This window comes from Miniopterus natalensis, chromosome 1 (genome assembly GCF_054644295.1).
Source record: "Miniopterus natalensis isolate mMinNat1 chromosome 1, mMinNat1.hap1, whole genome shotgun sequence".
NCBI lineage: Eukaryota > Metazoa > Chordata > Mammalia > Chiroptera > Miniopteridae > Miniopterus > Miniopterus natalensis.
The window spans coordinates 9,562,630-9,587,935 of record NC_142081.1 but is presented as its reverse complement, the minus strand read 5'-3'; the positions used below and the strand labels follow the sequence as shown (position 1 = coordinate 9,587,935).

The 25,306-nt window shown below is 48.2% G+C and overlaps 1 protein-coding gene and 1 pseudogene across 1 annotated transcript in view; one reads left to right on the top strand and one right to left on the bottom strand.

The window, feature by feature from the left end:
• The window catches only part of CCDC88C (coiled-coil and HOOK domain protein 88C), a 111,007-nt gene extending 91,031 nt beyond the window's left edge, over positions 1–19,976 (bottom strand). The window contains exons 1-3 of the mRNA XM_016205705.2: positions 19,759–19,976; positions 18,930–19,021; positions 12,058–12,166 (exon numbers count right to left, since the gene is read on the bottom strand). Of these exons, the coding sequence (XP_016061191.2) occupies positions 12,058–12,166; positions 18,930–19,021; positions 19,759–19,818 (261 nt within the window). The 5' untranslated portion in view covers positions 19,819–19,976. The remainder of the gene's footprint in view (positions 1–12,057; positions 12,167–18,929; positions 19,022–19,758) is intronic.
• On the top strand, positions 13,577–14,725 carry LOC107531571 (V-type proton ATPase subunit D pseudogene; annotated as a pseudogene).
• Positions 19,977–25,306: the final 5,330 nt, after the last annotated feature.

Genomic DNA, 25,306 nt, shown 5'->3' with positions numbered 1-25,306 from the left:
ATTCCTTAGGCAGCCACAGTTGCACCATTTAAAGGAAAAGAGACTATCCTGACTGGCCATAAGGAGCAGGAGGATGAGCCTGTTATTTAGTTGCTGTCGATTGGAAAGGAGGCATTTATTTTTAAAGTTTTAAAGTCATTAAACCTAAACATTAGAAAGCTCAAGGGAGCCAAGCTGGCTAGACAAAGTTGAAAACAATCAATTTAGTTTCCACCCCCCAGGGACTGAGCCTCCCCTACCTGACATATGGTATCTCCATCAACAAAGCAAACACCACATGAAAAGCCTGCAGGTTGGTGTGAAAGCGGCAGGGGACCCTCTGAGAGTGGGATTCAAAGGCTCCGGTCCCCCTGCCCCACACTGCACCTGTCCTGGTGTGCCCCCACTGACCCCCAGAACAGTCAGGTCCTGGATATCTGATATGTGTCAGGCACTCAAGGGACACAGAGTGAATAAAGCAGGGCCCTGTCCTCCAATTATTCAACAGTCTAGAAAGGGGCAATAGGCCAGGGGCCTTGGTATGGTCATTTTTATTTATTTTTAAAACTGATTTGAGAGAGAGAGGAAGGGCGGAGGATAGAGATGGAAGCATTGATCGGCGGCCTCCTGCAAGCCCCCTACTGGGGATCAAGACCACAACCTGGGGCACGGGCCCTGACCAGGGATCAAACTGGTGGCCTCTCGGTTCATGGGTCCACACTCAACCACTGAGACACCCCCGCAGGCAGTAAGGTCATTTTAGCCTAGAGATAGGATCCTGGGCCCAGGATCAGTACAATGACGCATTTTATGAATGGAATGAGTCTCTGAACTACTTGCTCCAGTGAGTCATGGCTTCTATTGTTCTGTCACTAACACACTGAGGGCAGACACGTTTCCATGCTGGTGCCACGACAGACAAACGACAAACGGAGACAAAGATGCAGTGCCTGTCGTTAACGAGCTTCGCTGCTGGTGGCAGATAAAACCTCGAGGCTTCCAAGAGATAATGTACCTAGACGCTCAGTATGCTGTAAGCTTAAGACAAAGCTCATTGCACAGGAGAAAACCGCGTAGGGCAGAAGTCAAGCACATATGTGCATATGCACCGAACTCAGAGTGTAAAAGGGCCCTTCCTCGACCTGCTCACCAACAGGCCAGGCAGGCCTGCCCGCATCCTCCTCTGCTCGCCAGGCGGGCACCCGATCCTCACCATCAGCATGGTGCCTGTACAAGGCCCTAGTCAGCCCTCGCGACAAGCCTTGAGGCAGGCACCAGTCATTGGAGATGACGTTACCCAAGGCCACAATCTGGGTGCTGAGCTCAAAGGAGCCCTTCCCGCCTGCACCTTCTGCTTCTGCAGGCAGACAGGCTTGCCACTGCTTTTCTTACTCTGTTTGACTTGGATTTGTGTCTGTCTCCCAAGTCCTCCATTACACCAGTGCCTCCATCAGCAGAACACAGACGAAGCAGAGCAGCCCCTGCAGAGTCAGCCTGGGAGCGTGAGCTATCCAGGGTTCACTGACTCAAAAAACTGCTGTTACTTCATCTGTGCCTCGCAACAGCCTACCACATAGTTAAAACGATGTGTCCGATGTCACCTTGCTAGTGACAGTGACACGCAAGTTTCTAGACTCCTGAAAGAATTAAATGGCCCAGCTTGACAAAGTAGTGGGTGGAGCTCGCCCTTATTTCTGCCCTCCCACCTCCCATCTTGTTCTCCCCCCTCTGGCTGCACCTTCCTGCCTGCCAGGAACCAGAGAAGCCACCCCACAGAGCACACGGCAGTGGCTGAGCTCCGACCTCCAGCTGAGAAAGCAAACCTGACTGCTCCCTCGGGAGCCTGGGTGGCAGCTAATGCCCCCCCACCCTACCCCTCGCCACGGCCAGGTTGTGCTGTGCCCCATCTCCTCCCATGGAGAGTGGCCTTATATTTGGAACACCATACCTCCCTCTCTCTCCCTGTAACCTGCTGAAACCCAATTCAAAACTAATGGAATCCCGCAGAGCTGGCAGCCTCATGGCCCTTCTGAAACCTCCACCTCCCCTCCAAATATCACCAACCAACTCAGAATCGGGACACAGGGTGCAGCCTCTTCAATACCCCTACAGTCCTGGCCGAACCCACCAACCAAAGACAAGCACCTCTTGGTTCTTATCACTATGTCTTTCTCCTCATTACTCAAAAAACAGGATTGAAATTACATCGTAAAGAACCAAGTCTCTGAATGCCACAGCAAAGCAACAGAAAAACTCTGCCTTTCGAAAAAGAACAGTTGAATAACAGAAACTGTTATTAGCCCTGGACGTGAGCCATGCAGCCAGCTTCACGGAGGGGCAGAGCCTGCCCGGGCAGGTTCTTCAGATCTCCCTCTGACAAACCAGTTATAACATCAAACATGCTGATCTTGGCACTTAACACCAAAACCCAAGGCAAAGGAGAGACTTTTTTTTTTCTTCTTTTTAAAAATTTGAAAAATCCATTTCCCTCCTTTTGGTCACAAACAGACTTGGTACCTCTTACCATGTCCTACCTCCCTGGCTCAGGACACTATGAAAGAAGTTGTGTTTCCAACATCATTCACCCAGCTACAGTGCTTGAGTCTCACAGACCTGGCTGCTTACAGCCCTGAACACACAGTGAACAAGCCCTAACTGAAAATGAGGCCAAGGAGCCCCATCAAAGAGCCGCACAGCCTCTTCACGGTCATGGCTGCAGCTAATACTCCGCTGGGAGTACCAACTCAGAGCTCTTTCCTGACAATGCGGTGACAGCCCAGCTTCCCCCCTCCCCGCCCCTACACAGCTTTGTTGCTCTCTTCTGTGAAGGGCTCAGAAACACCATGAGTTTTATTTTAAATGAATGGCTGCAAATTAAGAGAGAACTTGAGCAAAAGGTGAAAAGTAAATACATGGTGAAGGGACATGTATCAGAGACATAGGAAACTCCAGATTTGTAAATGTGAAGATCTGAGTGGGTCTTTGGGCCCATCGTGTATTGGGCATTTGGGCTCAGTTTGTGCAGAACCAACCAAAGCAAGTGGCAGCCCACAGAGACCCTGGTGGCATCCTTGGCACCTGGGAGCAAAAAGGAAGGCTCTGGAGCTGCTTCCTTTCTGTTAAGGCAAAGGAGTGGCAGCTGAGGGACAGAATGGAAACCCCAGCAATTCAAGGTCTGGACTTCAGGCCTGGAGGAGGGAAACACACACACACACCCCACCCACACACACCCGCCTTCCACCCTAGCCGCCCCCTCCCCTGCTCTCTCTCTCTCCATCTATCTTCTTGCTTTAAGTCTCCATGGCCTGGCTGAATTCCAACCCTGCTAATTACATCAGGCCCACCTTTCACCCCTCCCAGCCCCTGCAATTAGCCCTGCTTCTCCGCTTCCTGCCGCTCTGGGGGGTGCGGGGTAAAGTCTGGGGCCAGCTGCTCCCTGGGTCCCACCCATAGCCCAACCCCGGAAGTGCTAGTTTCAGAGGTGCCTGAAGCAATCCAGTCCCCTCCTCTGGGGCTGGGCTGGTGACAAATCAGGTTAACAAGGGGAAGCCCAAACAAAAACCCCTCAGAAGAGTCACTCCCAGCCTGACCCCCCACATGAGGCATCTGGCTCAGGGTCCACCCTGCCTGCTGCTGTGTGGATCCTGCCAAAACTTCACAGAGCAGTATCAAGCCATCTCCCTTCGTGATGATTGTGGCGAGCTTGATTTTTAGAAAGAAGTTTCCACAAGTGGCTGAGGGCCAAGAAAACGTGCAGCTCTCTAGGGGCTGTTTCCTTGTCTTGCTCATGTAACACGGGGACGGCAACTTCTTCCTAGCAACGAGGTGGCTAGAAAGTTCCTAGCAGATTGAAGGCACTCTGTCTTTTTCTCTCAACCTTCTAACCAGGGAACAGAGCTGAGTCCCAAAGTTCCCAGCTGCCATTCAGTATGTCCTGATAGCTTTCCTTCTAAAAACAAAAAGGAGAGAACAGAAAGGAAACAAAGTCCAACTGGAAAGCTCACATCTTGCAGAAACAAACCTGTCTCTGGAAAGGTTTGAGACCATGCAGTATGTGGCCAGGTGTCCTCAGCCCCGTCTGCTCCATCCCTGGCCAGCAGGTTAGTAGTAAATGCCTTCCATTTAGTGTGAGAAAGAATTCTGGTGGCCTTGAAAGCTGCCGCCTGCCTGCGGACCCTGTCGGGCTGACCAGGAGCCACTACCACCCAGCCCCTTAGGGGCCCTGCCCCCAGCTTTGCTGGGCCTGGGAAGGCATTTTACTCTCCACACAGATGTTCACTCAGGTGGGGCACTGAGCAAGCTGCTGTCCACGGCCCCACATGGCCAATGCTCCACGTGCGTCTCTTGGAACCCATCCCCCTTCCTCTGCCCCTGCCTTGCTCCAGGGCCCCACGACCTGCCCTGACTCCCTACTCCCTCCTGACATAATCCATTCTAAATATGGGAGCAAATATTTTCTTTTTTAAGCTTTCCCTTTTAAAGGTTTTCTAAGGACTCCTGAGGTCTTCAGGGTAAAGTTCAAATGCGTTAGCACGGCACCCACCCCCTGGAACTTTGCCACCTTTCCAGCCTCACCCATCATCACTCCCCACAGCCACTCTGAAGTGACTTAGTCTTTAGGCTGTTTTATGTCTCCATAGTATGCAGGTGCTGTTCCTTTCCCAGGACACCCCATGTACCCCATTTTCTGCCAGTCTAGCTCCTTGACGATCCTTCAAGATTCAGGTCAAGGGTCACCCCCTTGAGAAAGCTCTCCATGAGCTTCACTCTATGCCAGCTGGGGAACTCCCTCCTGTCCTGTGCTGTCCCTGTGTCCTATGCACACACAGGGGTTATAGCAGTTGGTTTACCCGGCCTCTCCCCCACCCACTGGATGTGAGCATCTTGGGCAGGAGAATGGTCTTAAGAACAAGAAAGAAGCAGAAAAAGAACTGAGTGACCCCAGTGAGCCACACCCACCTCTCCAAGGCCACCAGGGCTCCTTATCCCTCACTGCATCACTCTACAGTAGAGAGAATGCGGGGGATGGGAGGCGAGAGGAAGGAAAGAGGAAAGGAGGGGTCCATGCAGACCACTGCCCTCCTCAGGGTCATTTCCCAACACCATCTGGAAGGTTCTCTCTTGAACTTTAGACTGAAAGCAAACATTCACAGGGAAGTGGGTCAGCGCCTGGGTCAAGTCCACAGCAGACAAAAGGGCTCCCACTGCTGATATGGGGACGGGGCAGAGGGGCCTCTCTGGTGAAGGAGGTCCTGGTCCTGGCTCACTGCCTTCTCTCACCATGCGCTGGTCACCTGTGGCTGTCCTGCTGGAGATTCTAAACCAGCATCCAACCACGCTCCAACATGAGGAAGTCTGCCCAGACGTACAGTAAAAATCATCTCAGACCTTCACCCACACAGCAGAATCTGCCTTTGACAGGCACACAGAACTCTACATTCTGACAGGTACCATCACAATGCATGAAGGGCCCAGACGCACAAGCCGGCAAAGAAGAACAAAAGGCCCGTAAAAAAGGCAATTTGGGCAATAAGTAGTAAAAGTCCTCAACGTAGTCATGCCCTTTGATCCAGGAATTCCATGCTAGGAATTTAGCCTAAGGAGCTAAAAAAGGTATATACCAAGTATGTTCATGGCAGTATCAATTCTGAGTCAGAAATAACAGTGGTACAGCCACGCTATGAAATGCGATGTACACACTAAAGTCCTTATTATCAAAGTATATTTAATGACACAGGAAAATGTTCACTACACAGTAAACAGAAAGAAAGGCTACAAATAATATGAATGATATCCATACCCTGGAACACACACATACGTATGGACAAGAAGTAAGAAAGTATAACCACCAATGAACGAATTTAATTGTCTTTGTATTTCCCAGTCTGCAATCAGAAAATATTTTTATAATCAAAAATCTTACTTTGATTCTCCCCCCTTTTCTCTTGGCTGCTCTTCTTCAGAATGTAGGTATGACATGAAGTCAAGAACACCCACCTCACAGCCTTCCTCTTTAACCTTTAAGGTCAGAAATGGAGCAAATAATGTCTCCCCTGCAAATTCAACACAATGTGTCATTCGTAAAGCAAAGCTCCGTGGTACCTGCAGCTACGGCTTCAGCAGAGTAAGCTCCCTTGAACACTGTCCCTACCCATCAAGCAGGTCACACCAACCTAAGGGGACTTCACTGTCACTAAACCCTCCAGGCTGCACGAGTGAGACGTTGAGTTTAAGTTTACAATGTTCCCACCAACAATGTCAAATGTACATTTCCTACTATTCTTACTTTTGAACAAAAGTCTTTCATTTTTCAAACTGGTTTGCACATTTCTAAAGATAGTTCTAATTTTTAGTAGTCAGCCTAAGCTTATCTAATACAACTGCCACACAGAGCTGTCAGGTCTCAGAAACAGGCAGAGCAGGCAAAAGGTGCAGGAAGCAAGTGGGAGTTTTATCTAAAGATATTATACGAAGTACTGTAATGTTTGTAATGTACACATACATACATACATACCCACATACGTATATATACACACATGCACACACACCCTCCCCCCCACATATATATGCGCACACATGCACACACACAGACACAGCAAAAGTATAAAAATGTGAACTGGATACCCAGCAAATTAATGATACGGGTTATCTCTAGGGAGGGAGGGAAGGATAACTGGACTTAGTAGAGGCATACTGGGGATTTCTATCAGAAAAATTTTATGTCTTTTAAAAAAAAAGGTCTGAAACAAATATGAGAAATATTCACATAGCCCGGCCAGCATGGTTCAGCAGTTGAGCAGTGACCTAGGATCCAGGAGATCGTAGTTCGATTCCTGGTCAGGCACATGCCCAGATTTTGGGCTCGGTCCTCAGTGGGGGGCGTGCAGGAGGCAGCTGATCAATGACTCTCTCATCATCGGTGTTTCTGTCTCTCTCTCCCTCTCCCTTCCTCTCTCTGAAATAAAGACATGTTTAAAAAACAAAGAGTTCAGCTCTTAAAAAAAATATTCACATATGGTCATACTCATTTGAAGATACACAGGTGCTCATGATAAACATGTACTGTTTTATTTTTAATTTTCTAAAGTAATGACAGAAGATAAGGCAACCCCAGACTATTTCTTCCACCGTTTCTTTTAAGATAAAGAACAATATCTGGGAGGAGGGCAAAGGGGGGGAAGTGGGGGACATCTGTAATACTCTCCACAATAAAAATAAATTTTAAAAAAAGCCCAACAAATCCAGTATCAGCTAATAATAACAGCTAAAATGTAATAAAAGCATGCTAAGTGCCAAAAAGAACAATATTTGGGGTCTGCTGAGCCTTCTAACCATGGTGAGAAACCAGAAGTCAGAAGAGCCAAGTTTGCCCTGCTGGGCATGGCTCAGCAGTTGAGCATCGGCCTAGGATCCAGGCGACTGGGGTTCGATTCCCGGGTTGCGGGCTCAATCCCCAGTCAGGGGCGTGCAGGAGGCAGCCGATCAATGACTCTCATCATTGATGTTTCTCTCTGTCTCCCCCTCTCCTTTCCTCTCTCTGAAATCAATAAAGATATATTTTAAAAAGAAGAAGAAAAAAAAAAGATCCAAGTTCAAGGAACTCATAAAACAAAGCTTCCTCGAGGTGATCGTAACTCTAAATCTTGGTCATCTCTGGCCATCGTGTGACTGTGAAATATCAGGGCCCATCCTCTTTTTGACAGATGAGAACTCAGAGGCTCAGAGAAGGAATGCACTTGTCCCAGGGCAGGGTCAATGAGGGGGGGAGCTCTAAGAAATTCAGCCAATTTCCCATTTCAGAGTCAGTCCTGCAGTTAGGTCCTTACATCCATCTAAGGGTCCCGATTTCAGGATCCACATCCCTACGTGGACTCAAAACAAAGATGCACATCTCCATCAACAGACACAGGGTTATCCAGGCCGCTGCCTGAAGTGTCTCCCACCACCATTAAGCCAGAGAAACCCAGCAACTTCACATGACAATCAGGCCCTAACTGTCAAGAGAAAGGGCAAGATTGCAGGTGCCAAGGCAGGGAATGGCAGTGGGAAACAATGCACAACCCCCAGAGAGTAAACATATGTCTGTATTTGTTGCACAGGATTTCTGCTATATTGGCCTTATTTTCCTACTGGCTCCACTATCGAATGAATCTGTTTAATGTAAGAACTCCAGGCTCTGATATAAAAAATGAACCACTATGCTCCAGGCTCGTCTTTCCTCCAGACCTCTCACTATTTTGGAGTGCCTGCCCTGGAGCTGGTGCCCCCCCCCCCAACCCCCGGCCTGATCAGCCTTTCTTTTTTAAAATGCAGGGACTGAACCAGGTGCTCTCCCCAAGGCCCTGCCCAACTCTGGCTTCCTCTGTTCCTACCCGGCAGCTCCCTCAGTAACCCCTCTGGTCACCTCCTCATCACTGTGGCTTCTCCTCAGAGGGCTGCCAGGACCCAGCCTTCCTGTCCCAGGGCAGATGAGATGCTTGGCCACTGTATGTGACAGAGAGGAGTCACCTGGTGGGAACTGAACTCTCTCAGGAGAACTAGCTGAAGGTGCCTCTTCCAGACATCACTAGGGACACTCTATAACCTAACTGCTCCCATGTGAGGGGGCAGCAGCATCCCCTGCAGGGCTTGTTAGGACAGATGGCAGGTCCTGGGAGGGGCTTGTTAGAAATGCAGATTGTCAGACATTTTTCTAACACGTTCCCAGGTGATGCTGCTACTGCTGATCTAGCCCACTGATTCCCAGTGCGATAGGAAGGATGGTGAGGCTCAGTAGGGGAACTTCTGAAAATACAGATTCCTGACCCAACCCCAGAAGAGTCCAAGCAACAGGTCAGGACGAGGCCTGAGACCCCGGCTGAGACCCTGGTGGTCAGACTGAACCTGGCCATGCTGCTCCTCACCCACCTTCTGTCCTCTGAAAAGGGTCAAGGACACAGTCTCCAGAGGTTTTCAAAGGCAAAATCTGAGCTTCTTGTGGAACAAGCCCATGCTATTTAAGAGAGGCCCTGGCCTTCCTAACTGTCCCTGCCCCATGATACCTTGGAAAAGGACAGCCAGGGTGGCAGAACTGCTGCTTGGCAAACAAGACCCAGGGCAGGTTTCTGTAACCTTGCTGTGTCCAACTGGAAAGCCAGGGGAAGAAGGGAGTCCCAGGCTTGGGAGTGACTTTTCACCCTCCCTGGTCAGAGTAAGGAACAATATCAGTTTCGCTTCATCCAAGCCCTCGTAACAAGGGGACACCCGGCAGTCCTTCTGGAAAACTTTCTTGAATGTCGCTTTATAATAATAACCAATTATGCTATAATGTCAGATGGGAGGGAAAAAAGACAGGATATGCAATTGTATATAAGGCCCGACCACAACGGCGTGAAACAAAAACTATTCATGCAAACACTGGGAGGAAACACTAAAACTGCTCACACTGATTGTATTTCAGCGGTGGGATTGTGGGTAGTTCTTTTTTCTTGTTACTTGTTTGTTTTCCAAGCTGTTTATAAAAAGCACATATTACTTGTATTTCCAGATTTCAACTTTATTTTACAATAACTCGGAAGGAAAAAATACACAGTACAACCCTCCCTACGTCTACCTGTGTCAGCCCAAAAGGCAAGTGCCTCGTGGCTTTCTCCTTATGAACAGGACCAAGGGGCAGGGATGCTCTGTGGCCTTTAGCAAGAGCTTCGGCAAACATTTACTCTGGGCTGCGGGCTGCGGCTGCCACGCACACCAGCCCTGCTCTCAAAGAGCAAACGGCGCAGAACCCGAGTGAGGAGACAGGGTCTTTCTTTCTACCTGTGCTTCTCTCTGGGCCCTTGAGGGTGGACTGGCAGTCTTTTCCCTCCTGTGCTGGTTACCATACTCTGGGGCTCTACACAGTACCCCAAGAGCAGCAAACTGCCTGCAATTCGACATGGTGCCAGCAGTGTCAAGCCCCCTTGGCCAGTCCAGACTTGACTGTCTGGGCTGCGGGTCACCATCGGTGTGCACCCTACTCGACCAGTGAGACAAGGCGATGGCATGTGCGTAGCCAAACAGCTTGCACCAGAGCCTGGCTGCTCTGGGCTGCTCACAGAGAGCCTCAGAAACCTCACCTCTGCTTGAGGCCTTCATGGCTGCCATAAAGGAGAGGTTATTACCTCCCACGACACCTGAGGCAGGAGGCCTACCCATCAAGAGTCCCACACTGACATCTCCCTGGTTTTGATTCATCTGAAACTTGGTGAAACAGGCCTTCATCCAAGCAACTGTGGCAAGTGCTATGACAGATGGGGGACAGAAATGTCTTGTGCCTCCAGGACTTCCTCCACCTCAATGCCCTTTCTCCTTTACTCCTTCCCATAACCCTCCAAACTTGGAAACTCAAATCCCACCATAATTCTACTCAGGTGTCACTTCCTCCAAGAAGCCTTCCCTGACTGCCCCCCATGCAGCCTGAGTTAGGAGTCTTATCTCTTGAACTGTCAGCACCATCTGCTTCCCCTGGCACTTAGCACGCAGCATCGAAAGCACCCACTCACCACAAACAGTGCCTAAAGCCAGGAATCAAGCCCCCTCCACACCCAGGCCCAAGTTCAATGGCAGCATCACCACCTTTGCCCAGCTTCTCCTGCCTGTGGTCATCACAAGGGCAGCACTAGCTTAAACCCACCAGCCTACAGCATGCCTGGCCCTGAGTGTGGCTCCCCTCAAAGAAATGAAGCCACTTCAGCCCCACTGTCCGAGCTCTCCCAGGCCCCGCCCTGACTCCTGGCCCACTCCTCAGTGCAGCTGGCATTTCTAAGTAAAAGGATGGGGCTGGTTGTAAGCCTCCCGGAGGCTGCTCAGGGAGTCAGGGTGCTGTGCTGCCAACAGGCCATGGAACGAACACAGCTGAGCACTAAGAACAGGTCTCAGGCGGAGCCTGGCATAAATCTGGGATTTGTTTTGTTGAGCACTGAGTGGTTCTTAAATCATGTTCCCTGGGGTCCCAGGAACCCACAGAGATGCCCTGGAGGGAGGGGAGGGGGCTGAGCAGTAGGCACTAGGGTCCCCAAGCCCCCAAGTCAATCAGAGTCATTGGGCTTCACCTGAGATCTTACAAAAACTCATATAGGGGAAAAAGTCTCAGTGCTAAGAAAAAGTTTGAAAACCACAGCCCTGCGGACAGTTTAAGTCCATATTTTATCAGTGCTGTCCATATAAACACCATAAACATCAAAGACTTCACCCAACTTCCCAAGGCTGAGACAGGAAGTTCTGTTTTATTATCCTCACCTGTGGACATTTTTTCCATTGCTTTTCAAAGAATAGAAGGGAGGGAAGGAGGGAGAAAGAGAGAGAGAAACATTGATGTGAGAGAGACACATCAACTGGTTGCCTCCTGCATGAGCCCCGCCTGGGGCAAGGAGCAAATCTACAACCCAGGTACGTGCCCTTGACCTGGAATCGAACCTGAGACCCTTTGGTGTGCGGGCCAACACTCTAACCACTGAGCCACACCTGCCAGGGCTGGAATGGGGATTTTAACAGCCCTTCCCCATCAGGTCATCCTACCCACTATCTGCTAATGAGATATGGTGAGTACTTGACGAGTGAACACTCTACACGGTGAACTCACTCTAGTGCTCTTGTCTGCAAGCTGGAGGCTTGTAGATTATAGTCCTGGCCCAACATAACCCTTCTTTGGAGCCATATCTCCATCAGCCCCTTGAACTGCTGCTGTACAAAGACTCGCTGAGCTGTGGACGATAACCACATCAGGGTGCCCCTCCTGGAGCCCACTCCAGCCACTCCCCATGTGACTGGTGCTTGGGGCCACAGTGGCGACCCGAGGCCCACCTCTGAGGCCCTCACAGCACCAAATACCAATGCTTTGCACACCACTCAAAGAGCACTCACTGGACAAAGTAAAGCAATCAACACCTGACTCTTCTCAGAATGGGAAAAAAAGATGCAAGTGAAAAACACACACCAAGTGTCAGCAACTAGATGCCTGACCATGAACACCACTTCCTCCAGGCTTCCTGTGGGGAAACCGTGTGAGTGACGACACTGCCAGGGGCACAGAACTCCTGGGGAACTGAGAACTGCCCTTACCTGGTAGTAGGTCTTAATGTTTCTCACCAGGATGGTCAAGTTCTGAATTCGAAGGTTCACATCGTTGTTGACGTGCTGGTTGATGCGTTGATTTGTAGGCCTGGGGTCTCTAGGGGAAGAAACATGAGAATGGAAATGGCGTCTCCCAGCGTTGGCCGCGCCTCCCTTCCCAGCGGTACGCAGGCCTCTCCAAGTCTAGGTGAGTGTGAGGCTGTAACAAGTATGGCTCAAGTCAAACCTAATTCTGCCACTGCTGAGCCATGGATCTTAGACGAGCCACACCACTCCTGCCCCTACAACAAATTCCTAGCGCTCCTCAGGCCCATACTCAATGCCATTTCCATTCCTACTATTAGCAGCATCCATAAACCACCACCAAATGTCAATGCAAACCCAAAAAGTTACACTGTGCATAAATCAATAACCCACCACAAAATATATTTCACGACTAAAAAGGTTAAAAGCTAAACACACTAAAATATGTGACCCATCAAGGAAGAAAAAGGGGAAAAATGGTACATTTTCTGACTTAAATCAATAAAAATCATTAATGTTCTATTTCCCATGGGTTCCCCTCCTCTGTCACCAGCACTGGTCCTGCCTGTGATTTTACATTCCAGGGACACAATTCCACCTGGAAAAACCGACATCTTTAGTCCATGGCACTATATGGTATACAATGCAGCCTACGAGAAATGCTAACAGTAGAGACACAAGTATTTCATGTGGGAAACCCCCAAAGGGTAATTTATTTTCCACTCTCAGGCAAAAGTTAGGTCTGGTCGTGATGAAGCTAGAAATCTGAATCAGGTGACTTATAATTTGACTCATCTATATATGTATAGTGTATTTCTCAAAATTCTCAATGTCAAAAAAGGTTTCCTATCTGAAAAGAACAGACTCAATAGGATGATTTAGCTGCCACCTTTCCTGCTTTTCATAACAAAGTCCCTCCCCGAAGTTACTGTCCCAAGACACAGGGAGGGGTGTCTAATTCAAATGGGGCCTGTGTTCACGGTTTCATCTGTCATCCGAGCCCTGTGATAAGGGCGCTGAGCCTCCTGGGAGCTGGTCTGATGGAAGAGAGGCAGGCCTCTTCCTCTTCCCAGAGTAACCCACCCCCCTCGGTAATGAAGGGGAGTTTGGGGAGGAATGGAAATCAGTCTCAATGCCATTCGGCTCATTCCAAGTCAATAATTAATACAAAATTGACAAAGAGAAAAAAAAATCTCCAAGTAGAAATAATTTCAAATGTCATTAGAAGTACAATTAAGAAAAACAAGCACATTATGCTAAGCGAAATAAGCCAGTCAGAGAAAGACAAATATTACATGATCTCACTTATATGTGGAATCTAATGAACAAAATAAACTGACGAACAAGATATGACCAGACATGGCAGCATGAAACAGACGGACAGATCTCAGAGGGGAGGCGGGAAGGAGGGCAGGAAGAGATTAACCAAAGAGCTTATAAGGCCCTGGCTGGGTAGCTCATTTGGTTAGACCATCATCCCAAAATGCCAAGGTTGCAGGTTCGATCTCCGGTCAGGACACATATAAGAAGCAACTAATGAATGCATAAATAAGTGGAACAATAAATCGATGTTTCTCTCCCTCTCCCCCTTTCTCTTTCTCTCTAAAAGTCCAAGAAGTAAAATTAAAAACATTAGCATAAATGCATAGCCCATGGACACAGACAATAGACAGGTAAGGGCCTGCGGGGGAGGGGAGATGGGTAGAAGGGAGCAAAGGGGGGAAAACGTGGGACATCTCTAATTCTCTCAACAATAAAAAATTAAAGAATTCAACTAGTATACAACCAGATAACCCTGGTAGAGGAAGACACTGTGGCTGGGTCTGTGGCAGCCTTGATTGCCCAACTGGAAACCCGAGCCAAACTGAAATCTTTCCCTGGCGAATAGCATAGACCATCATGGAGGCTCGCGTAAAAGATGCACAGACAGGTCAAAATCTCCTGAAGAAAAAATCTGACGCCTTAACTCTTCGATTTGGACAGATCCTAAAGATTACAGAGACTACAATATTGATGGGTGAAGTGATGAGAGAGGTTGCCCTTCACTCACTGAGGGCAAGTTCAGAGCAGGGGCCTTAGAGCCACAGTTATCCAAAACGTAAATAAAGCCCAAGTGAAGATCTGAGTGAAGAGAGAGAATGTAGCAGGTGTTAACTCGGCCAGTATTTGAGCATTACCCTGAAGGAACTACAGTTATGAGCTGACCGGTTTAGCCAGTGGTGGGAACAATTGGCTAAATTAACTGAGGAATTATGCCAAAGCAATGGAACTACTGGTGGAACTAGCCTTGTTGCAGCCTTCCTTTGTTGCTTGTGATGAAGCTATTAAGATAACCAACAGGTGTGTAAATGCCACTGAACATGTCATCATGTCCCGGATTGAACATACCCTGGATTATATCATCACAGAGCTGGATGAAAGAGAGCGGGAAGAGTTCTACAAGTTAAAGAAAATACACAAGAAGAAAAAGATTCTCAAGGAAAAATCTGAGAAGGGCTTGGAGCAACCAAGGGCAGCTGGAGACGTGATGGTGCCTGCCAATCTTCTGGCTGAAGAGAAGGGTGAGGATCTTCTGTTTGAATCACCTTTCCTGCTCTGGTTCTTTCAGAAGTCCAACATGGCACCATTTTAGTTCAAAAAATCAATTAAATGTAATTCAACCATTAAGTAAATATTTGATAGCTACACTGAGTCCCCACATTGCATTGTATGAGAACCCCTTTACGCATTACATGCAACACTCAGCCATGGATTTTATTCAATCATCCTGTATCCCCTAAAACAGTCACATGGGTACCTTGGGGAAACCAGAGGACCTCTTTTCAACTGGCATGTGACAACATTTCTTACTGTCCCCACACAGTAATAGAGTCTGGCCAAGCTGTCTAAACATTACATGTTTCTCATGAAGTCATTCATTACTGAGGAAATAAAGGGTTAACAGTTCAGTGGAAATTAATTTAGGAATAGAGAAGGCATTCGGAATTTAAACAGCAAAGGCACTTTGGGCTACAGAAGTATGCCTAGCATTACACAGTAATTTACCTTGAAGATGCAATTCTCCCTTGACTATAGTACATTAAGAGATAAGAAGCAATTTCATAAAGTGACAAATGTTCTTCTTAACACAGCAGAACTCAGAGAACATGCAGGGCTTTTTCTGTTTTGTTGTTACTGTGGCCTCAGCTTTCATTTAAATCAGATGGGGCCACCCCAGGAGTGCCAGGAGCCTCAGGGCCTCAGCACACACAGGGAAGCTCACTGCACCGAAAAGACACTACACGTACCCAGGGTCAGGCTGGGCTCTGACCAGCTCTGCTTTTCCCACCAGTTTTGAAGAGCAGCAGCTAACTGAAACAACAATGCAAAAGAGCCCCAACATTTACTCTATGAGCAATTAGACTAATTATCATGATCATTAATTAATACTCCCTCCTTTAAGGCGAACAGGGTAAAGAAAGGTTATTAAGAACCAAATCGAAACAACTATGGTTAAAGAAGGTCTATCCCCACTCTGCCCAGGACTGCGTAACCCCCTCCTTTACGTGCTGCAGGAAACAGATCAAGGGCTGCTGATTCCAATCTGCATCAAATCAAAGGTGTCCATTCTCACATGTACATGCACACCAGCACATGCATTCGGGCACACACACACACACACACAAACCAGTTCTGGGCCTCAGTCTAACAACCATGATTGGCATTTGCTGGGCATTTTCCATATACATGATCTTTTTAAACCTTCTCCAAATCTATAAAGTTACCATCCCCTTATTACAGATCAGGAAATGGAGGCATAGGGAGTTCAAGGAATTTGCCCAAGGTAGGTGGCAGAGGGGGGTCTGAACTTGCCTGCCCAATGTTAGAGTCAAAGCTCCTAGGTAATTTTCCTATGAGACAATGAAAAATGTGTCCCACACAAATCAGACACCTTCTTTTCCCCTGGGTACCGTAGGTACCGAGAGACTCTGCATTTACAGAGGAGCTATTCAGCCAGTTTCCCATGCATCTCCATCCATGCCACTCAGTGCCTCACTTTCATTCAGGAATTCTCCTAGACCGGGCCTCCCCTGAAAGCTGAGCTCACAGGGCTTTCCTGCTTCCAGGCACTGATGTCACCGGCAGGCCAGGGCCAAGAGACTACTACCGCAGCCTTCTTCAGTTGCCAGAGACAATGCCCAGGTGCAGTCACGTGAACCCCAGCCAGCCTCCATATGGCTCGGAAGTGTTAGGTAACACGCCTCTTATCTGAGCTCCAGCAAGCCAGTTAGCATACTGCTCCCTTTTCTCAGGTTCTGCCTGAGAATTTATCAAAATAGGTGACTAGCACACCATCGAAGCTCCCAGCATGGGAGATAAAGCAGAAAAGCCTTACCTGCTAGTTAGCTGACATTTCTCCATTTGGCAGAAGTGAAAACAGAGGCTTAGCTTAAGTATAGTGTCAGATGTGGGGCTAGGACATGGGTCCCAGAGTCCAGTTCTACCACAGATCTCACTGGGAGAGGGCTAAGGCTAAGAATTACACAGTAATCTAGGAGACTAAGAATGTGGGAGAAAGACTAAAGGAAAAAACTCTACTCTTACGGGGTGCCTCAAATCCTTTCTGGATTAGGATGGTATATACATAAGCGAGTAACTGACACTACCACCTTTTAAGTGGCAGGCACTGTGCTAAATGTTCACACATCATCTCATTTAATCCTCACAACCATCTCTTAAGAGAGGTACTTTACTTCCCATTTTATAGATGAGAAAACTGAGGTGATGAGTGCCATGCCCAGCATTAGGCAGCTAGTATGAGAGATACCCAGACTTCAAAACCAGGCTGGCTACCTAGGTGTAGAGCTGGAATTTTTTTTTTTAATTGAGGGAATTTTTACATACAGTAAAATGCATATAGCTTAAGTTACATGCTTGATGAGTTTTGAAAAATAAAACATAGTCTAATCATTATATAGAATACTCCCAGTTCTCCTGTACCCCTTTTCCAGTCAATCCTCACCCACTTCCAAAGGCAGCTAATGTTCTCATTTCTACCACCTAGGGCAGGGTTATTCTGATCACCAAATCAGTAAACTATGGGCTGCTGGTGCCACTCCGTCCTTGATTTCCTTGTTCTGGAAAGTCACCCAAATGGCTTCCCTGTTGTCCCTTTTCTGTGCCTGGCCCTGACCAGAAAGACCCAGAAGCACTGCTTAAGGCCTTAAGACCTACAAACCAGTCAACTCTCACTTCTAAACTGAGTACCCTGGCAAACCACTGAGGAGAAAATAACATTTGAAATTGTCAAGGGGAAGGAAGAAGCCCTTCAAACTGAATTTAGCCACTGGCCAAGTGAACGAGTGATGAGCTGGCATTTCTCAAAGGAACGTCCAACAGGCTTTCCTGATTTACAAGCAAGTGGTAAAAGCTGCAGGAATTCCAAAGGTCAGGGAAGAAAGAGAAACAGTCCCCGGGCTTTTGTTCTGCCTCCGCCTGGGTGTAAAAGCTGAATGAAAAGGCTGGGGACACTGCTGATATTTTTTAATTAAACACTCTTGGGCTTGGGTATGGACATGTTGAAGTTTCACTGATCACGGCACCAGTGGAATCCAGTAATTTTCGGGGTCTAACAGAATGGGGGGGTAGGGTAGTTGCCAGAACTTGACCATGCCACGGGACAACCCCAGGAAAACCCATTTTCGTCAGTGTTCTCAGAGGAGTGCTGCCAAAGCTAACAGATTTGTCGTTTAGAACCTAATCAAACACCAGGTTGGTAAGGTTGGTAGTGCTTTTGAAAAAACACACACATTAGAACTGAAGTGTCTCCCCCACAGCATGATACCATATGATTTATTCAAATAAAAGGAGCCATGTTCTTGGAAAATTTCAATCTTTTCAGGTAAGTCTATTTAAACCACTTTCTGAATGTGCCAAAGCTGACTCCTCCTCCTGCGTGGGCCACAAATGAAGCTGATTCTCACTAGCTAGAGGGTTTGGGCTCAAGTATGACAACTTGCTTAGTTGCAGGTGAGTAGGTGAGCATAAGGGGTTGATCCACGGAGAACATTAGGATGTTTTCTTTCCCTTCAAGTACCTAAGAACCACACTGACACTAAGTTCCAATATATCCCCTGCAGTTTCTGCGTTAAACCGTGCAGCAGAAGGGGCCAACACCGAGTGCGGCAGGCTGTCCGCCAGACAGGCTCTGCCGAGCTCGGCAGCAGAAAGGATGTGGTCGCACATACACGCTAACAAGTGTGACTTCCACCAAGACCCTGTTTAAGATGCATGCTCCCAACGGGCCCCACAGCATTCTGACTCCGAGCCTCTCCTAACGCAGGGACTTGAAATCCAGCTCAGGAGAAGCGACTTAACCAACTGCACTTGCTATGGGGCAACTGACAATGGAAGATGAAGTGAAAGGGCCCAGAAACAAGGGCTCCTAACTGAGAGCGAAACCTCAGTCACCCACAGATGCTCCCCACCCACCCCTGACACTTCCTGTAACCAGAAACTGCCCGTTACAGTTCCTTGATCCCCCCAAAGCTTTTTTTTAATTTCATTGCTTAAACTACGCTAAGCACCTGAGCTTGAAGTTAACTGCACCATCCACACCAAGCGTTTGACAGTCCCTTCAATCCCAAATTTCCTTCATCAAACAAGCTGCCAGCCCACTGTCCTGGAGTTCATACCCCAACCGACCGCCATGGGGGCAAAAGGCACCGATACTGAGATACCAACGGGTGCCATGTGCAAAGAACCCTCCCCATAGCAACCTCAGGTTCCATCTCTACAACCTTAAATGAAACCTTCTGAAGCATCATTTCTGTCCTTCCACCGTGAAGACAACTTACATTTGCAGCATGATTTGGTTCAAAATGATGCCGTCCACTAAATCCATGTACATAGTCAGGTTGTCGCTTCCGAATGGGCCCAAAGTTTTCACCTGCGAGGAGGGGATGCAGAGAGAAAGGCAGGAAAAGTCACCCCACGTGCACCTTCTGCTGCTCTCCAGGGCAACGGCAAGGCCCCTGTGGGCTGAAGGGGTCCCCCAGCGCCCACCACGCCCAGCAGGCACCAAGCCCACCCTTCTCCAAGGCCTCTCTCCCTGGCCCCTCCAGGCAACAGGCGCGAGACAGCAGGGGAAAAACTTTCTCGCCACTTTTCTCCGGGGTCCCAGAATGGGGGGGGGGGGGGGGGGGGATGAAATAAAAGGGACTTTTCAACAAATTTCTCACATCTCAGATCTATTGGAAAACACTGCACCCACCCCAGCCTGTACACGTTCCCACTCGGAGAACCCCCCAATCCCCACTCGTCACCGCCACTCACCGGCTGGCCTCGGATTCAAAAACTAACTACACAAGGGTGTTTTGGGGGAGTGAGTCCCTTTCCCGAGCGGCCAAGCCGCAGGAACCGGGGGGGTGGGCCACTCGGACCCTGTCCGCTCCCGGGCTGGCAGCCCAGCGCCGGCGGGAACAGGTGTACCCCTCTCAGCCCGGGGCGCGCACCGCGGGGTCCCGCACCCGGCGCGCCGGCTCCAGCGCTGGAAACGCCAGGGCCCCGGGCCCCAGCCGGGAGCACCTGCCAGGACCCCCGAGTCCCGCGGCTGCCCGGCCCGGCGGCGGGAGCGGGAGCGGAGCCGGTGCGCTAACAATGGGGCGGGGAGCCAGGCGCACTCACCCAAGTCACCAGCGGGCTCTGCAGAAAGAGCTCCATGAGCTCCGAGACCGTAACGTCCATCCCGAGGCTTCGCCCGTCGCCTCCGCGTCCGTGTTCGCGGCGCCGCCTCACAAAGCGGCTCCAGCAGCGAGCGGCGGCCCGGGGCTACGGCGAGCCGCCGGGAGACAAAGGCGGGGCGCGAGCCCACGTTCCACGGCTGCGGCGGCCCCGCGCCCCTCCCGGGGCCGAGGGGAGGGAGGGCGGCCTCTCGCAGGAACAATACGGGCGGCGGCCCCGCCCCTCGGCGCCCCAAGCGGCCGGTGCGCCGCCTCGCGGTGCCGGGACCTGTGCCGAGTTGGGCCGAGCTGGGCCGAGTTGGGCTGCGGTGGGCGCGGGGAAAGGGCGGCGGCCCGCACCCGGGTGGCGGCCGGGGGCTTCTGTTAGGCGGGTGCGGCTGCCCGCACGTGGGTTCGCCGCGCGCCTACGCCGAGGGCAGCTCCGCGCGCCCGGGGCCCCAGCACGTGGCGCCTCCCCGCGCGCGCGCGTCTTCCGCGAGGCCCGGGCGCAAAGTCCCGGCCGGAGCTCGCGGCGCTGCCCCCTCCGGTGCCTCCCCGCTGCTGCCGGGGACAGCACCGTCCCGTTCTCCCCGAGATCGCCCCCGGCTGGCCGTGCGCCGGGGCCGGGGGCCCACCCCGGAACTGCGCGCCCAGGCAGGTGCGGCTGGTGCCGCCGAGAGGCCGCGTCCGCGCGCGGGGGCGGGTCTCGCGGGCAGGTGGGGCGCAGGCAGGGAGGTCAAAGCCGGAAACTTTTTTGAGTTTAGACGGTAGGAGCGCAATCTCTTGCTCATCACAGTGCCACCTCCCGGGCCGCCAGCCTTCTAGAAGTTCCTTTAGCAAGCCGGCGATGTGGCCGCGCTGATCGTATACTAACCGCTAAGCAGTTGCTGGGCCAACTCCCCCTACCCTCGACACCACCGCCACTTTGTCAGGGATGAGCCAAATGCCGGATTTCAACTTGGGGGGACATAGCAGCTTGGTGGCAAGCGACAGGAAAAAGGACAAGGACCCCAACTGGGTGGAGGGCAAGCCCTAGGCCCAGACCGCCCTGCTGAAACAGCGGCAGTCGACCCGAGTTCCTGCCCTTTGCCACTTCACTATGATACAGACATTGTTCAAAGCACTTTATACGATTTAACTAATTCTCACTTGTTAACCGCGCGAGCCAGCCGGTGCAGGGTTGCCCTGAAGCACCTAGCATCATGCTCAAGTATACAGTAGGCACTAAATGGCTGCCGGTTGGGTTAGTCGGTTGAAAGTTGGCTGTGTCAAGCGTTAGGGCTGCGGCATCTGCCGGCGAAACGTGGCATTGCAGCCGAGATTTGTCGCATCTTGGTCTGGCGAGGTGCGGTACCAGGAGCCTAATGGGCAGTTAGGGTTTCCTCAAGTGAACTGTGACCTCCCCGTGCACAGGTCGGCGCCCAACCGAGTCACACTGGCCAGAGGGGCAAATTACTTCTTAAAAGTCAATCCCTAAAATCAGAATAAGAACATTTCCCTATGACTTTCTAATTTTAAGGTTGGTGATGCATGTAAAAGGGTTTATAATCATCTTCCTCATCTGCCCTTTTCTACCACTGCTTTAATAAATATTTCCCCTAAGTCTCCATCGAGTTGGGACATATGCTTCAGGCAACAAACACACAGATCATCTACTAACCACTAAGCAGTGGCCCTCCATCCACCCACCCCAGTACGCCCCTTGGCTTTCACTCTGAGATTAACCCTTTGTTTTTAATCTTTTTCATTTCTGTATAAAATTTCTCTCCTTTATACATTGCTTCCTAAACAGAAGCAGTATTGTAATTATGATCTTCATTCCAGTAAAGTAATTTTCACCGCTCTCAGAAAATGTTGGCTTAGCAGTGTAAGCTAATGGCATCTGTTATGTGATAGGAGCTCAAATTATTTGTACGAGTTGGGTGAGAGGGAAATGGCTATTTGTTACTGTGTCCCTGTATTTGATTATTGTTATAATGAGCATATATTACTTTCATCATATAAAATTTTGTTAAAATACATAAAATTAACCATTGTAACCACTTTAAGTGTACAGTTCTTTGGTATCAAATATATTCACATTGTTTTGCAGTCACCACCATCCATCCCCTTAACTGTTTCATCTTGTAAATTGGAAACTCTATACCAATTAAACAATAACTGCCATTCTCCCCTTCCCCCATCCCTGGTAACCCACCCTTTTTTGTCTTTATAATTTTTACTGTACCACCTCCTATAAGTGGAATCATGCAGTACTTATATGATTGGCTTAATTTAGCCTAATGTCTTCAAGGTGCATCCATGGTGTAGCATTTAAGTGTTGAGACTTGTAAACACCAGACCAATAGATGAGTGGTCTGTGAAATCTATAGCTCACAGCTAGGTCCAGCGATAAAAGGCAAAGGTCTATACTTACATGTGAAGACCTATGGCCAAAGAGAAGGTGCTAGAGCCAGTGATGAACAGACCAGGAAGGCTTAAATAAGAGCTTCAGTTGTTATCGAGTGAAGATAAGGTAATTTTCTGAACCTAAAAAACCCTCGTTTTGTGCTACTAACCTAAGGCACAGAGGTAACAAAGGACAGGACAAAAGTCTGGAGTCCTCCCTTTATATCCACAAGGGAATTTTATGGTCAAGAATGAATCGGCTAGGGGTGGTGAACACAACAGTGTACAGATGATGTGTTGTAGAACTGTGCCCCTGAAACCTGTATGAGTTTTCTTAACCAGTATCACAAGAAATCCAATAAAAATAATCACTTTTTTGATAAATTTTAATCTTCACCTGAGGATACGTTTGATTTTATAGAGAAGGGAGAAACACCCATGTGAGAAACTTCAACTGGTTGCCTCCCACACTCACCCCACCCCAGGATTCAACACAAAACCTAGGTATGTGCCCTGACTTGGAATCAAACCCACATTTTGGTATACAGGACGATGCTCCAACCGGGAACACCCGGCCAGAGCTTAAGCAACTTTTTACTGTGCCAGGGCACTAGCTAAACTACTTTCCCAGGCTGTATATTGTGTGCATATTACTCAGTCTTTTGATCATCTAGTAAACGTGGAGATCCATCTGTGGGCTGTGTCATGCTAGACACTAGGAATACATGATTAAAAAGGCTACAACATACTGTCCTTCAAGGAAGGAGTGTCAGGGAACACTTCTGAATGTTGAAAGGTGAATATGACTTCATCAGCAGGCAAGGCAGGAAGAGCACTGAGAGGGGCACACAAGTTAAGGTGGTCTTTTAGGGACAGCATGTTTGGGTTAGGGACATACAAGTAACGGGGCCTGGCTGGAATTTGCGAAGATGCATACCCAAGGTGGAACCCTAGTGAATCCTAGCACTTATGGGATAAAGAAGGGAGCTATGAAAAGGTAGAAAGGTCTTGAATGTTAAAGCATATGGTACAACAGAAGCCAAGAGAGAGATCAAGCAGACGGTGGGTAGTGGTAAATGCTGCTAGTGTCAAGTAATGTAAGGACGGAAAAGGGTCCACTGAATTGGCAGGTAGGGTGTGGCCTACACGAGGCAGAGTTTTTGGAATGGTGGGAACAGAAAGGTGAAACAAAAACCCATTTAACATCATGTTGAATAACTATGAGTCCATGGAATAACTTACCCAGGAAAGCGAAAGGTCAAGGAAGGTTGTCTCCAACCAGAGCTATTTTGAGGAACAAGACATCTGACTCCAGCAGTTAAGACATTTCTCTCTCTGAAGAGAGGCTAACAGTTTCATTATAAAGAGCCAAGCAGCAGCAAGGTCGAGAGAAAAATCAAACTGACTTCACATTGGGTATCCCAACATGTGGATGATTGCCCCCTTGCCTCACGTTGTCCGTGTCCCAGTATAATGGTAGGTAATAACCCATCCCTTAAACCTTTTTTGTAACCCTCTTGCTTGAAATATGTTATGGCACAAAGTTAATATGACCTTGTATGTAAGAACTTTGAAGGTCCCGTTTTCCTCCAAAATTTAAAGTTTTTTATTATAAGTACTAGAAATTATAGACCATCTGAAAAGTTTTCCACTTAATCTTCAAGTTTAAACTGGCTATTCTAAATAGAGATCATTGCTTAAATCAATTAAGAACAAAACCAGGAGGAATATTTTCCCCCTGCTCTATGCCTCCCCGTTTCCAAATTCACAAAAACTGACATGCAAATGGGAGTTCCTGGGGATCAAGTGCAGGATCTGAATATAACCAGGCAGGGAAAACCGTTAGATTTCTGTCAAAAAAAAAAATTTAAAAATTGCCAGGGTAGCATTTCAGGACAAGTCCGGATGTCAAGGTGTTTCCTGCAGCAATTACAAACCTGTCCTTTCAGAAATTGTTTGGTAATCACTCTGAGAAGTTAATTTTTTTTAAATTTTAAACATTACAAATGAGCAAAAGAAACAGTATCATTAAAATGAAGAATAATCTATTCACTTCATATTTATATAAATTATCAAGACATTATCTACGCTTAAGAGCATGGACTTCTGAGTCAGATGGAGCTGTGTCAATTCAAGTGTTGTATTTCTAGCTAATAATCTTTCTGCTAATTTACCGCTAACAGTTCTCAATGAAATGACAAGCTATTTTAGACCTCATTTTTCCTATTATAGCAACTTGGGTCAAGTTTCTGCTTCGGTAACCATAATCACTAAGGAAACACAACAGTTCATCAATGAAAGGACATCTCTTAAATGTTCAAGGCCAAAAGTATCTTTTTTTAAAATAAAGTAGACCACACCTGGAGAAGGCAAGGGGTACTTCTTCCCTCTACCCAAGAACCCTCGGAATGAAGGCAAGGAAGTATTCCAAGAGTCAGAAAGGTGAGTTTAAACTGTATGTTTAAAGCACAAACATTTCACATGGTACTTCATAGGTAACAATATTAAGTGTTTCTTCTCTATTTGCAAGGTTAGTTGATAAACTTGTTATTAATAGCCAGAACTTGTGACTCAGAAGCAGCCCTATATTGTAGTGAAATACACTTAAACTCTTATAATTATACACTCCAAGTTTCTATTAAAAAATTAGCTAGCAACAAAACTCTTCTCATGATTGTAGCTAATGTTGCTGCTTTCTGGTTTTCTACCCTACTATTGAATATAACCTTGTTTTTGGTATCACAAATTAGAATTTACTGAGGACTAAAGCAAAAGAAAAGCTTAGAAGCACACAGTGCTTCATAGGTACTCAAAGTATATGATACTTAAAACACTACCCTTTCCTGGATATGAATTTTTGTTCACATTTGTAAATATATTCTTCAGTAAGTTCAAAAATCTTCACTTAAAGTGAGGGTATGTGGAATTGAGATGTTTATTTTCATCTCCTTAAAAGAATTTTAGCACACCTAAGACAATAAAAAGGACCTATTACTGTTTTAACAGGTGCTATCTGATGGTCCTCTGGCCAGGTATTTATTTAGGAACCACCACCTTCAACTCCAACTGGTATTCCAAAGGGAATAGTTTTTAAAAAAAAGAAAAGAAACATACAACTAATACAA